Source organism: Neolamprologus brichardi, chromosome 7 (genome assembly GCF_056152115.1).
Source record: "Neolamprologus brichardi isolate AB-2024 chromosome 7, ASM5615211v1, whole genome shotgun sequence".
Lineage (NCBI taxonomy): Eukaryota > Metazoa > Chordata > Actinopteri > Cichliformes > Cichlidae > Neolamprologus > Neolamprologus brichardi.
Genome location: NC_142110.1, coordinates 21,569,166 through 21,584,700, shown reverse-complemented (window position 1 = coordinate 21,584,700; position 15,535 = coordinate 21,569,166). Strand labels below are relative to the sequence as shown.

General features: G+C 40.4%; 1 protein-coding gene across 6 annotated transcripts in view; it reads right to left on the bottom strand.

Annotated features, from left to right (window-relative positions):
• Positions 1-15,535, bottom strand: part of LOC102776237 (unconventional myosin-IXAb) — a 149,276-nt gene that overhangs the window by 32,787 nt on the left and 100,954 nt on the right. For all 6 annotated transcript variants that reach the window (XM_087843298.1, XM_087843299.1, XM_087843302.1 and 3 more), the window contains 2 exons: positions 12,875-12,991; positions 11,323-11,457 (listed from right to left, as the gene is read on the bottom strand). In XM_087843298.1, coding sequence (XP_087699424.1) covers positions 11,323-11,457; positions 12,875-12,991 — 252 coding nt within the window. The remainder of the gene's footprint in view (positions 1-11,322; positions 11,458-12,874; positions 12,992-15,535) is intronic.

Below are 15,535 nucleotides of genomic sequence, written 5' to 3'. Positions count from 1 at the left end.
TACCAGCGCTGCAACCAAACATGTTCTGTTTTGCATGAGATTTTGACTTTGATAAGCGTGGTTCGTACAGGCCAAAGAGTATGCTTATGCTTGTGCTGGCTTTCCATAGAACTCAATCAGGAAGTCTTCAGTGATGATTTCATTCCGCTGAAAAACCTGAGTCCCCACTAGGAAAACACCTGGCTGCTTGCAGACTGTCAGAAAAAGCCATTTGGCAAGATCTGTCTGCCTCTGAAAGATATGACCCTGGTACCCTTGACACCCCTGAGTAAGAAACCAGCGAGCCTCTGCCAGCTGGAGGCGGAAAGCATGAAAAGTTGATTGGGGTGGGATGAGGTTAACGTTCTGCTCTACTAAGAAAACTACTGTTGAGGTACATTTGAGAAAGTCATGTAAACAGTTCCTGCTCCAAAACCTCACAGGTTAGAGAGTGTCTTTCAGTTAGGCTGCTGGAAAAGAGGATGCACACTCAGCAAAACGTTTAATGGCAAGCACCACCAAAGCAGAAACCTAGCTGGAAAAAAAAACATAAGAAAAGAGGGTGGGGGTATCAGATTAATCAGCTGGACAGCATTAAACAAGCGGCCAATATCCAAAGACAGTAAGAACAATGAATTGATAATTGTGCTACGATTAGAGCCTTCATGTTCGACGACACGGGCTGCACTGCAAACAAGTCCTCAGAAATCTGCTAATCACTGAAAATGACTGGATTGGTTGTTTGCATGAGCTCTTAATACGACTTTTAGCGACCTCTAGTGGGCGTGTGTGAGCTCATGTAAAATGAGCACTTATATCGCTACCCTTACACCTCTTTTGCGCGGACACAGTGTGGGTCCTGGTGCTGAGCCAGTTCTTCCTAGCTGCCTTTTGAGAACATATTATTACACCTCGTTGCTAGCAGAAGTTGGAGTCAATCACATCAGCCAATAACTGCTTTCTTACAGCACTGAGCAGTCGCATCTTTTTGCCTACCAAATTTGTGGTGGAAGCTTTTGCTTTGAACAGATTCTAGACTGGGCCCCAACCATAGGTAAGTTGATTGGACATAGCGTTTTTAGTGGGAGAAAGATTTCTGTCGCACGACAGACAGGCCCCCTGCCCATGATGTACTCGGTCAGATATCCCCATGGCAGCTGGACTCGACCGGAATTGGATACATGTAGAGCTGGGCGATTGAACGATAACGATATGTATTGCGAAATAACTTTTTCTCGATAGAAAAATTAAACTATTGCGATAGGCCTCACTGCCCTTGTCCTCTTAAAAAAAAAAGAAAAAAAAAAAAGAACAGCCAATCCAAATTAAGTAGTGCAGAGCCCAACCAATCACAGCCGCAGCGTCACGTCACGTGACTTGTTACGTACAGCACTGGATTGCCAAGTGCCAAGCCGCACATGTGTATTTGTTTTGGGAAGCAGCCAGCCGCCGTGCTGCCCGGGTAATGGAGGAAATGAGTGTGCCGACTAGAGAAAAATCAACCGAGAGCGTGACCGAAGGTTACCGAAGAGAAAACAGATGATGGTTCCAATGCTGGAGAGATTGTCGAATGGAAGAGCCATAGAAGTTCCGTAGTGTGACGGTATTTCGGCTATTTCAAGTCTGACAAAAAACAGAGTAGCGCGCACTGTAAATTGTGCCGAAAGCAAGTCTGGAAATACAATAAACCGGTGCATGCTCAATCTCTGACTGGAAGCGCTAATTCGTCATTCGACTAAAGTAACCGTTAAAACTGTTTGAAAAGCTAAGCTATACAACAAGGAGAGATTGAGAATTTCCTTTTAGTTCTCAGTTTATTTGATATTGACAAAAGTTAGTCAATTTTGTCTGTTCTTCTGCAAAAAAACTAAGATTTATTTTTAGAATTAATAATTTCTAAGTGGAATTGACAATTTAGTAGTCTGTTTTCTTTGTTCTATTTTGAAACTTAAACGCTTTAGTGGCTGCCTTTTGTGTAGTTTGCCATATTTTCCTTTATTTATCTGAAAAAGTCTCATGTTCCTTAAGTACATCTACCCTGTTGAACTTATTATGGGAAATAAATATTTAAATCAAAACAAGCTGCTGATTATTTCACATTTTACTTGTGAGCAACGGCACATTTAAATCTTACAAATATAGTTGTTTGGCTTATATCGTGATATATATCGTTATTGCCTGAAATGAAAAAAACATATTGTGGTATGAAAAAATCTCATCGCCCAGCTCTAGATACATGGAAGAAAATGGATGGATTCAAAGACTTTCTAAAGCTTTCTTACCATGGCTAATGCTCAAAAAGGGTTTACGTGAACCTAAAAAGTACTCAACAAGTGAAAGTTCCTCACCACACTCCATCTTCTGTTTCCCAGCAAAAAGTTGGGTGTGTTTGTACCCTGGCAATAAGTCAATTCAAAAACAAGCAGTAACACAGGAATGTGCATAATGATTAATGACTAATCCTAAAATAAACCCATTTGTAAATGTGACTGTATGGGAATAAAGTTCAGGGTTTATGTGTGCTTGGCATTTTTAGGTGTCATAGTGTAGTTCAGTCTTACATTTACATGTTTGCATCCTTTATATGGCTTTATTAGAGAGCAAATTTGCATAATGAAGAAAGAGGAAAATATTGTGGAACATATGCTGGCCATTCGTTAACCTGAACAGCGATCAAAAATTCAAAGCGGAGCTGCAACATAGTTTCACATATGCGACATGTCTGCCCTCTCCTTGTTTTAGACTGCTGAATCACTGATGAGGCATTTAGAACATGTGGCGTGTTTTGCTTTTATTCCGAGGTCGCGCCGGATCAAGCAAAATGAAAACAGAGCCGTAAAGAAGTTTAAATCTCTTTTTGTTTAAATCTCATCAAGGACGAGCGCCGGCACCACTGGCTGACGCGGTTCATCTGGCTACATTTGTTGTGTCTGTGAGAGTTTGTGAACATGCACACTCAGTCAGAGAGAGAGGGGCAATTAGATACAGACACTCTGATAATGAGATAAGCACACACACACACGCGAGCACTAATCAGCCATTTTATTACATAGGCACATTAACGTAAACAGCCCGACCCAGCAGACAGACTACAAAGTGGTGACTCAGTATGTGAAGAATGTACAGAAGGTCTTTCAGTCATGATTCAACCAAACCAGATCCAACATCTTAGAAACAGCTGCTTTAGGAATTCTTTTTATGCACTGCAGAGCGACCCTCTAATTTTTATATGCAAGACCCTATTCATGGAAGTCCTGTTAACACAGTAATTGAGAGTAGCAAATAAATGCCAATCAAGGTCTCGTTCTAGTTGAGCTGGCAGAAAGGAGAGCTCAGATGAAAAAACGCTAACAGAGGAGACAAACTAAAGCTATATCCAGGCTAATATGTTTTTATTTTAAAGTAGTTTTTAAAGTGGAAGTGATCCCTGCTCATTGGAGCATTTCCAAAATGATTTCTACCTTTACTGACACGTCTGTTTAAAAATATTACACTGACCATTCAGTGGGCACAGGTGCCGGTGTAAACAGGAAGCAGATGGTGGGTTTGCTTGGAGAAAATATAACAGAGGAAGAAGAGAAATGGCTAAAAGAAGAAAGATTCCTTTGCCTGGACCATTGGTCTCAGGATTTGCAGCTGAGTGTGAAGCAGCTGGGATGAGAATTAGCAAGTCTGAGGCCACAGTTCTCAGTGGGGAAAAGGATGGAGAGCCCACACTGGGTCAAGAAGGAGTCACCGCCCCTACAGGAGGACTTCAAGTTTCTCAGAGTTCTTGTTCACAAGTGTGGGGAGAAAAAAAGAGCAAGACGAGCAGATTGTGTGGTACACGGAGGAGAGACGAGAGGCCTGAGCGTGAAGATGTTCAATTACTCCCTCATCTACTACTCCTAACCTTACCTATGCTCACAAAATCTTGGTAGTGACCAAAAGACTGACATCGGGGACAGAAGTGGAGGAAACAAACTTCCTGCAAAGGGTGTCCGGGCTCTCCCTTTGACATGGGGGGAAGAAGATCAAGGTCACTTGCCTGCTTGTTTTTTTTGTGACTGTGCAGATTTGTTCACAGAGTTTCTCCACAAAAACTCTCAGCTATCTTTGTGACGCCTGTTATTTGGGCAGCTATTAAAAAACATGATCAAAATTAACTTAATTTTAATCATTTTTGGGGCACTGAAAAAAGTACTTCTACTACCTTTTCTGTGGATGGGTGCTTAGTTCTGATTTAAACTCATACCAAGTTTAACTCAGAATCTGTTGAGGGCCATCTTTCTGTCTTTGTCTCTGAAATATAAGGCTGATAAGATTTTCCCAGTACAATAGAGGCTTCAGATCCTCCACAAAACATGATGAAATAAATTTGGCAAAACCAAACCACTGTAAACAGAGAGAGATGTAACTGATATTGGACCCCTAAAATCCAATCTGCAAGCAATAAAAGCCCTCAAACCTCCCGCTGAGTCGAAAGTGAGCCGGGAGTTCTGTTGCGGTCGATGAGGTTGGTCAGGATTTGTGGTCATCCTTCCATCCATTAGTCAACCATGTGTCTGTTCTCTCCTGCGTAACTCAGTGCAGCATTCAAGCAACCCGGATTGTGTTTGGCTGAAAGCCCCGGTGTAGAGGTGAGGGAGGGTGTGTGTGTTTCTCGATTGCTCCTGCTATCTCTCCACTCCCTCCGTCTTTATATTTCTAACTCACTAAGCTCCTGTCTGTCTTATTATGACAGCAGAGTGTTTTTATTGAGCGGACAGGAGGAACAGTGGTGCAATAATTGGAGATGGAGCAAGTTCTCGTGGTTTTAAAAGGGTGAGGAGAAAAAGACATCAAAACTGGCAGAGAGGAAAAAAAAAAAAGACAGGCTGGAGTGTGTGCTTTGGGGAAAAAAGGGGCATCCAGAAAGGAGAAAACTAGCAGAGACCAGAGACCATGAAATGTCAAAGAAAATTCAAAGACTTATCCATTAATGTTGTAAGGTTGGTGGGTCCTCAGTTAAAGTTTTGCATTTGGCTCCAGTTAGTGTCATTACTGGCAGCATGAAGCCATAAATGGACACTACAAAGGTTGCACAGGTAGTCCAACTGCTCCAGGATGGCACATCAATATATGCTTGCAAAACGTTTGCTGTGTTTCCCAGCACAGTCTCAAGGGCATGGAGGAGATTCCAGTCAGGTAGTTATTACAGAAGAGCTGGACAGGGCTGTAGAAGGTCTTTAAGCCATTAGGACTGGTATCTGCTCCTTTGTGAAAGAAGGACCAGGATAAGCCCTACAAAATCACCTACAGCAGGTCACTGGTATGAATGTCTCTGTGCTCGCTGCCCGGCACCATGGAGCCAATTGCCTTTGAATATCAGACCTGGGAGATCCACTACAAGCACCTTGTGCTTTTTCCTGGAGGATGAAACATTTGATATCATCGACTGGCCGTCATGCTCACCTGACCTACATCTAATTGAACACCTGTGGGACATTATGTTTCTGCCAGGTTGCACCTCAGACTGTCAGGAGCTCAGTGATCCCCTGGTCCAGATCTGGGAGGAGATGGGACACCATGGACACCAAGGCTGTCTCGTTAGGAGCATGTCCCGATGTTTGGATTCAGTCCTGATATTTTTCATTGTGACATCCTTTCCTTACCCAGTCCATATCAATATAAATATCCATCCTGATTTTTTTATGTGTGTTTTTATGGTTTCATTGTAGGTGGTCCAAAAGATTTGTTTTAACTATCATATAATTTGGACTCCAGCGTTTTGCTCTATCTCCTGAGCCACAGCCGCCCCATAAAAATGAATTCATGAGTATGACCGTTAATACAATAAAGAGATAGTTTTGGTAAAATTGGCACATTCCTAAAGATCCTATTAATTCAGAGAAATACCTCGTTGCTTTGTCTGAGGAAAAAGTAAGCTGCAGAATTCTCTGTCAGATGACGATAAACCACCACCACATGTTTTTTATTTCAGTTCGGAGTCAGTGTGATATCTCCCAAGGTAAACACGATACTGTGTTTGCCTTAGGCGGTGGCCATCATATATGTTTTCTCACTTTGATACACGGTCCTCGTACAGACAAGAAATCAAGCACCAACTGGCATGTAGAGTGTAAACACTAGACACTCACACCCTCCTCAATCCAGCTGAGGGCTAAGGTTGGTGCGGCGCTATTAGCTTTGGCTCCTGTTCCAAAGATAAACACGCAGCACTGATAAGACTAGCTGGTTGGCTAGAGCGGATTGTAGACCAGAGGGAAGAGAGGAGGAAAATCCCCTTGATGGAGAGCTAAAACCGCCTTTCAAAAATGAGGCGTATGAGCTGACAGAAAGCATGCATTTTGCTCGCATTCAGAAAACAGGTAACATCTTTTCTGGACACACGATCCTTGTTAAAAATGAGCACAAACAGTAGATCTTTATTACAGCTCAATTAATGGGCTACAACCCAAGCACGGAATCCACAAATGGCTCCAGTCTTTGAAAGTTAAAGGTTGAATAGAAATTAATTCAACCTTAATAGTAAAAAAAAATCACATCTTCAAAAATACTAGCAAATTAAAGTGAAAAAGAAAAGAGTAAAGAGCTGCAGTTAGCTGGAAGTAGACAATATGATCTGTTTTATTTCAATCGCATCTCCATTTCACTTGATACTATTGTTAATACTCAGAGTACTACTCCAACAAAATTAAGCTCTCATAGTTTGTAACGGTAGCTCTGAGGAAAGCATGACCATGGAAGTGCTCAGACTGCACAACAGTAATCTATTAATGCCAGGAATCTTAGAAAACTCTCAGAAAGGCAGAGTGTTAATCCTCTGGGATTAACCAGGTAATCTGAACCCCACAAATAAAACTTGACATCAAACACCCCACGACACCTACAGGGTCATGATTAGTGTTTAGTTACCTTCTAAAGGTGAGTGCCAGCTGATCTGAGGTCAGCAGTCAAAGGCTCAAAACAAAGCCACAGGTAGGTGTGAAGAGCTTTCTCTCCGTATCACATCAGAGTAAGGCTCGCAATTTTATTCAAACAAACGCAAATCAGTTGAGATCTGGCAGCTCTTTATTTTGAAGCTCTACCAGCTTCCCTCAAAGGGGCCCAACACCATCTCAGCTGTTGTTCTGTTAAATAAACTCAATAATAGCCAAAGTTTCGGAGGACACCGGTGATTAAGGATAATAAACATGAACTCTGCTGAAACAATATTTGATGCAAGACTGGCCATCTCAGGAGCACTTTGACTCTTATTAACTCAATGTAACAGAGGAACACGCCTTTAAATGGAAGCACCTTACAAAACAGAGATATTCATCAGTGACAGACCGAACTAAAAATAAAAAAAATTACTGTACTTTTAAAACAATTAAGATGATGACTTATGTAATTAAGGTAATCTTTTATTCTTGCATGGTACATAGAGCTCAACTGCAGCACTGCAGAAAAACATATTATGCATAGTTTATTTCAAAGACTCTTAACTGGAAATATGTTAAGGCCTCCAATGCTATGAAAACACATTTTTTCTATTCCTAATTTTTTAGTTTTTTGCATATTTGTCACACTTTAAGGTTTCAGATCACCAAACAACTTTTTGTATTTGGCAAAACTAACCTGAAAAAATACAAAATGCAGTTAAATCAAAATAATTACTTAAATAGATCAAGTGAAGTAGGCTAAAAGGTGTCAAAAAGCAAAAGATCATGCCAGGATATAAAAAAAGCCAAGAACAGGTGAGAAACAAAGTCATTGACAACTACGAGTCTGATAACGGTTACAAAGCCATTTCTAAGGATTTGTGAAGTCCGCCTAAGCACAGTGAGAGACACTATATGCCCACATGGAGGAAACTTGGAATAGTCGTGAACTTCCCCAGGATTGGATAGGCTACCAAAATTACTCCAAGAACACATAAATGACAACAGCTCAAGAACTGCAAGCCTGTCTTGCCCCAGGTAAGGTCAGAGTTCATGATTTGACAATAACAAAGAGGCTGGTAAATAATGGCGTCTATGGGAGTTGAAGGAGCAAAGCACTGCTGACCAAAAAGAGCACAAAGGTTGTTCTCACATTTACCAAAAAAAACTTCTCGACAATCTACAAGACCTTCGGGAAAATATTCTGTGGACCAATGAGACAAAAGCTTAACTCTTTGGAAGCTTTGAGTCACGTTACATCTAAAATAAAACTATTTCATAAAAAGACCATCAGACAACACTCAAACATGGTGGTGGTAGTGTGATGCTTCAGGACCTGAACGAACTGTCGTAACTGATGGAACCATGAATTCTGCTCTCTACCAGACTATCCTGAAGGACAACGTCCGACCATCAGTTTGTGACCTGAAGCTCAAGCTCGGGTTATCAAGCAGGACACCAATCCAAAAAACACCAGCAAATCCATATGTGACAGGCTAAAAAATACCCAAAATGACAGTTTTGGAGTGGCCTAGCTGAAGTATGGCCTTAAATCCAATTGACATGTTTTGACATGACCTTAAACATATACATACTGATACTTAAAATGATAGCAAGTCATGATACTTAAAAATCTCCAATATGGTTGAATTAAAACAATTCTGCAAATAAGAGTTGTCCAAAATTTCTCCACAGCAATGTGAAAGACTCATTGCTAGTTATTACAAATGCTTGATTGCAGTTCTTGCTACCAAATGTGGCACAACCAGTTATTAGATTTAGGGAATAGTTATTTTTTAACCTGGGGCCAGGTAGGTTTGGCTAGTTTTTTCTTCTTCTTTTTTTTTTTTTTTTTTTACATTAAAACACCATTTAAAAAATGATTTTGTATTTATTTGGGTTATCTTTATTTAATATTAAAATGTGTTTGATGATCTTAAACATGTAAGTGTGAGAAATATGCAAAAAACAAAGAAATCAAGAAAGGGGGGAAATACTCTTTTCACAGATCTTTATAAATTTGAGGACATTTGGTAGTCAAATGTGCAAAAAACATCACATCCTGAGATTTTAGATACAAATCACTCTATCAGATGTTGGATGCAGAAAGACAGATAAAGACTTATTTTTGAAGTTATGTTGCAATCCGTTCCGATCAGTCCTGCCAGTCTCCTCTCTGAACTGTAGAAAAATACTAGCTGGGTTAAAATGTTATCCTGCATGTGTGTGTAGCCTGAGGGCTAACAGTGAGAAACAGATAACAGCGCCATTAGCACAGGCTGACTGCCGGTTTGTTATCTTCATTAAGACTGAAGAGACGTTTACTGCACTTGTTTGCTGGCATTATTCTTTTTTTTTTCACACTCCCTTCCTCTCTTAGCTTCACCATCAACCATCAGCTAGCATGTTAAATTGCCACGGCCTATCAGTGTTCAGCAAGAGGGAGAGGAGAGCTGACAGCTACTCTGACACAGTCCGTCTGATTTGAGACTCATAATCTCCCCTAAATGATCCTTCTCTATTTTTCCTTCACAGTTCTGTTGTCCACTCGATGTGATTTGGAAACAACAACAGAAACAACACGGCACGCAGAATATTAAGTGGGTTAGCAGTTGGCATCCAAATAAAACAGCATGAATATATAATGTAACTGATGTGGGATTTTTGACTCATAGAGGCTAGTTTTTATGCTGCAGATGAGTTTGCTCTGAGATGCAGCAGTGGTAAAAGAGAAGGAGGCATGAATAGTAAACAAGTCAATCCAACGACCTGCACAAAGCTATGTTAGCAGCACTAAGCTGTCAGGATCCATGCTGCTCAGCTTGACTCATGCACTCTAACCCAGCCTGTCAGCCTGTTCTGAGTATTCAGCACTTTTTCCTCTGACCTTTCACATTAATAGATGTGTGTGCTACCCTAGCCCAACTGCATAATTACAGCTGCTTTCACAGTAGTGTCACAGGAGCACTACGCACGCTCACCAGAGGAATACAACCGGCATGATTAAGGCTGATGATATATGAGAGGAGACCACATGAAGAACTAAAGAGTTTCCCATGATCATGTTTTCAATAAAAATGATCAAGTTATCAATAAAAATCAATGAACCAGCCTTAGTTGTCATGTCCAGAATGTTCTGTAGATGACTACTTAGCAGCTGATGCTTCCTAGCATCTGTTCAGATCTCAGCTTTTGATGCAGTTGCCCTTGGTGTATCAGGATCAGCCAGAGTGGTTCTCTTCATACCCTATCTGATAGATCTTTTTTTGTGGCTAGTTTTAAGTACAGATCTCCAGTTCATTTTGGTGTACCCCTTGGTTCTGTTTTGGGGCCTCTGCTGTTTTTATTGTATTCACTCCCCCAGGACACAGACTGTTAACCTGTAAGGATTTCCTATCACTACTATGCAGATGATATTCACTTATACGCCTAATTTCACCCAAATGAAATGCTTAAACTCCACAGTTTATGAAAGAGCCTAGACACTGTTAAACAGTGGATGGCAGACAGTTTTCTTCAACCAAACCAAGACAAAACTGAAATAATTATCTTTGTGCCAGAAAAATGCACATCTGGGATAAAGGAGACACTTATACCTCTTAGTGCTGCTGCAAGGCTTCTGACAAAAAACAACACAATGTGACTCAAATGGGACTCCAATCCTGATGCAGCTACACTGGGCTCCGGTTTATTTCAGAGTGGAATTTAAGATTCTTTTATTGACTTGGAGAGCTTTACACAGACAGGCACCAGGTTATATCAGAGGGCTACTGCATCCATATGTCCCTGGCAGGTCCCTGAGGTCCTATGACCAGGGCCTGCTGATGGTCCCCCACACTAAGCTGAAAACAAAAGGAGACAGAGCCTTCTTTTCAGTGGCCCCCAGACTCTGGAAATTTGTTCCTTTGGATTTGACACTGGTGGACTCTGTGGTCTCTTATGAAAACCAGTTAAAAACATATCTTTTTAAAGGTGCTTTGTTTTGTTTTTTATGCATTGTTGGATCTTGTAAAGCATTTTGTGATTTTATATCTTGAAAGGTGCTATATAAATAAAGCTTTACTTACTTGCTGTTTGACTGTAAATGAAGTAGACTTTGACACATGTACTGACACATCTGACTTAAAAGAAACCTGCACTGATTTTGCACATCAAAGCACTTTTCTTCAAGCACCTCTTTAACATACTGCATTCAGAGGTTCAACTAAAGAGGAAGCCATGCGTCACACATCAGAAAATATTACTAATGTCCCTCCATCTCACCCCTTTGAGTGCGTGCATATGCAGACATTGAGAAGCAGATCCTGTTTGAATGTTTGCACGTTTTTAACGTCATCGTAGTTCCAGCTACACACAAAATGCAATGACGTGTTATCAGCGGCTGCACAATGATTATTGTGTGGAGGAAAGAAAAGGAAAAACAGTAACATTACCCTACCTGCTCCAGTTTGAAGATGTGTTGGTTGAAATAGTGCTGAAGTCGTTCGTTGGCGAAGTTGATACAGAACTGTTCAAAACTGTTGTTCTCATAATCCTCAAAGCCAAAGATGTCCAGCACTCCTATAGACAGGATCTGGTGGAACAGGCAGACAGCATACCTCAGATTTCTTTAATCAGCGTGATTTCTTTTTAAAGGAAGACTCTTCCTTTTGAAACACTGTAAACATGAGTGTAAATGCATGATGCCTTGACCAACAGCATCTTTATTTAGAGATGTTTCCCTTTACGTCCCACTTGCTCCAACCTCTCACTTGCCCCCCGGGTGTCAGTAAGATTCATGTCATCATGCATCATTAATATGCACCATCTAAAGAAGGCATTCACTCAGAGAAGGCCTTCAATTATGTAATGGACTGTAAAAGCTGCTTCTCATTTAATTGAATGTTATTCAGCAGCGTTTTATTTCCCTCTGAAGGCTCATTTTTTATAGTTTGGCGTAAAAAACATACAAGAACACATGGCATATACTGTATATATAATCTGGTATCTGAACATAAGAACAATGACCTTGATGGAAATTGCACCCTCATCGACCCCTGACAAACACACAGACAGATGATGTCAGTGCCAAGGGAGGCACTCACACGCACTCCTGTTTTCACCATTTCAGAGAACGCTGCATTGACTTACATTCATTTCCTGCAGGCTAAAGCACTGCTCATCAATACTCGAACCTTAAACTAAGTCCTCAGCCTAAAATCAAATGATTTACATCCTGTGGACTGTTTTTCCCCACAGAAAGGGGCAAATTCCCACAATGTGACTGTGTAAATAGATTTATGTCCCCACGATATGAATAAGACAAGTACACACATCCACGCACACACAGGCACAGTGCTGGGACATCAGAGGACCATGGGGGGTAAACCGAGCTGAAGGGAACTTGATGCCATCTGCCCAAATGTTCCTAGCATGCACACACACACACACACACACACACACACACACACACACACAACGATCTGTTTTCCAATTCCTTCGATGCACCCACTGGGTTTGGCGTGCCAGCTGCCAACACACACACACACACGCATGCACACGTATACACACATATCACACCCTCTGCCTCTAGGAATAAAACAAAAGGCAACAGAAATAGAATAAAGAACAACATGGCCAATATTTACTCAGTGTAACGGTATAATCGTTTAATAATAATAATAATAATGATGATAATAATATTTATCTAACAAATGTACTAAAATCAGGTTTAATTACTACAGTTCATAACAGCTCTGTTCCATTTAACGGTATGAGCCAGTGGTGTAACCTAACTAATATTATTAATGACAATATTTGAAGGATATTTCTAATATGAATTTTGAGGGAGATCATTTTATTTGGACACTTGGACACAAACACACACACACAGGTGAAATCAAGATGGCAATAACTCGAGGAAGGGCGATCTAATCAGAGATAACCAGTTTAAATTAGACCTTGTTAAAGGTGTCTGACTCTGTGTTTGTGGAGTGTGTTTTCATTCCTACCTTTGAACTGTCCTCCAGGTCCTTGTTGTTCAGCAGGGCATGGTTGGTCCTGAACACAATCCAGTCAAACAGCGCGCTGTACAGTGACTTGGCCATGGAGTCCCTCACTGTGCCTGCCTACACACAAACAAACACACACACAGACAAACAACGTGATCAAAAACATATGGGTTTTGTAATCTGAAACAGAAGCTAGCTCTGTGGATGTTTACCGCTTTCACTCACAGTCTTGCTCAAGTAACTTTTTAAGCTTTTTTTTCACTTGTTCTGTTGTTACTGAGACTGGATCACTGTCATGTTAGATGTGTAAAGTGGGCAGAGAAAACGTTCTAATAAACTCCTGCTGCAGCTGAAACATTTGATGGAAGCGATTAAACAGACAGAAAAGCAATGGAGAAAAATGAATCAGTGGATGTGTTTTAAATCAAAAACTGCTCATAATTTGGCGATGGCTGCAACAAAAACCTCATCCAGATTTTTCTGAAAACAGTCAAACATTTATTCAAACATTAACTTTGATCTGCCTAAAGACTCAAACCACAGGAAAGACGTTAGCCTGACTGCAAGAATAATCTACATACCAGAAGCTCCAAATTTAAATGACTAATGTTATAGTCTTCTTAGCTTAATCTCTATGCACACAAAAGTACTGAATATGCACGCAAAGACATTTTTGGTGTAAACTTGTTCAGCTGCTAGTTAATACAGATATCAATTCAGCCAGTGGACACAATCAAGACAACCTGCTGAAGTTCAAACTGAGCATTAGAACGGGGCAGAAAAGTCAGAAGAAAGAATTTGGTGTGAACAGCATGAAAGCATGGATCCATCCTGCCTTGTATCATCAGGTCAGGCTGGTGCTGGTAGTGTAATTGTCTGGGGAATTTTTCTTGACCCTTAGTGCCAACTGAGAATCCTTTAAACATCACAGCCTACCTGAGTATATTTGATGCCCATTCCTGTTGCTGTATGAACAAAGTGTACCCAATCTTCTGGTGGGATAACACACCACGTTACAAAGCTCAAATCATCTTAAACTGGTTTCTGAACATGAGAGTGAGTTCACGGTTTTAAAACAACTTCCGCAGTCACCAGATTTCAATCCAACAGAGCATCTTTAGGATGTGGCAGAGCAGGAGATTTGCATCGTGGATGTGCAGTCGACAAATCTGCAGTAACCAGAGATCCAACGTGGTACTACCAAATATAATGGACACTAAGTGTATATGATCACGATTTAGATGAGCAGGGAGGTAAGAGGTGACTGGCATTGTGTTTTTGCAATGCATTACTAGTTTTTCTCTAGTTGCTAGCATTGATCCTAAGCATAATCAAAGTCAAAGTTAACTTTATTGTCATTTCTGCTATATACAGTACAGTATATAGAGAGACGTGCGACAAGGCTCCAGTTCCATTCAGTGCAAAAAACAACAATAAATATAAGAAGAATAAGAAATAAATATACACTTAAGACTGAGGTAAAGGTAAAAGGAATAAATATACACTTTAAAATTAGGGTAAAAAGGATCAATAACAGTCTAAGTTTCCAATTTACAGTTGAATAATTTAAAGTGACCTTGAAGTGCTTTAAAATGACCAGCGTAGTAGCTTTACAGTTTACAGCATTGAGTGATTTAATGTTACAGACACGTGAGGATCAATCCTCTTATTTCAAACCTAAATTAATAACCTTTGTTCCATTAATGTATAACATGCTTATTTTATTTTAGGCATCAAAACATCAGGATGTATAATTACAGCAACAGGCAGCTGAAAAGAGCCAGCAGTCAACAATCAGCAGTTGCTTAAGGAAAAATAATCGAGCTACTTGCTTGAGCAAGTTACCATCAATGTTAACAGCCTATCAGTGGCTGTGCTACTGTAACTTAAGGCAGTGTACCCGAGGCTCCTGTTATGAATAAACTGTTAAGCAGTATAACAACAGCCACTTTGTATTTAAAGGGCAAACAGAGCCCCTGTTTAAGTTGCCTGTCTGCTCAGAGTTAGTGGTCTTATGTTTTGTAAGCTCGCTGTGCACAGTGCTGTAATACTTTTGGAGTTTTCAGTCATGAGCCAGAGCCTTAAGTATCTCCAGACCTACAGATTAGTATTTGCACAACATTTTTTATAGTTCACTTTGTGATCCATTAAAAAAAACCAAACCCACTGTGCCTCAATGAGCAAAACAGCAACTATTCTTTCTCTTTAGAGACGATGAAAATCATGCTAAGCTAACATAAGCAGACCTGACTTGGACACCAGAGCATGTTCTCTATCACGAATAAGTGTTATGATTGAACAGGGAGTGTAATGACACAAAGGAAATCTGCTTCAGCTAGGTCAAATATTTTTATGCCAGGAACCCCAAAATATTTGTGCAACACCCCAATCTGAAAAGGCTGCTAAGTGTGATCCAATCAGAGAGGATTTAATCTAAAGGACAATCAAAAAGAATCACAGAATCAGTTGTGTTGTTGTAAATAACTCTCTCATCTTGATGTAGGTTTATCCCTCACAGAGCCTTATGTCATGTGACTATCGAAAAGCCCTATGGCAAATTCAAGTCAGTCAACTTCACAATTCAATATATATAATGCCTAAAAAAGTTGCCTCAAGGTACTTTATATTGTAAGGTAAAGACCCTACATTAATTAAGAGAAA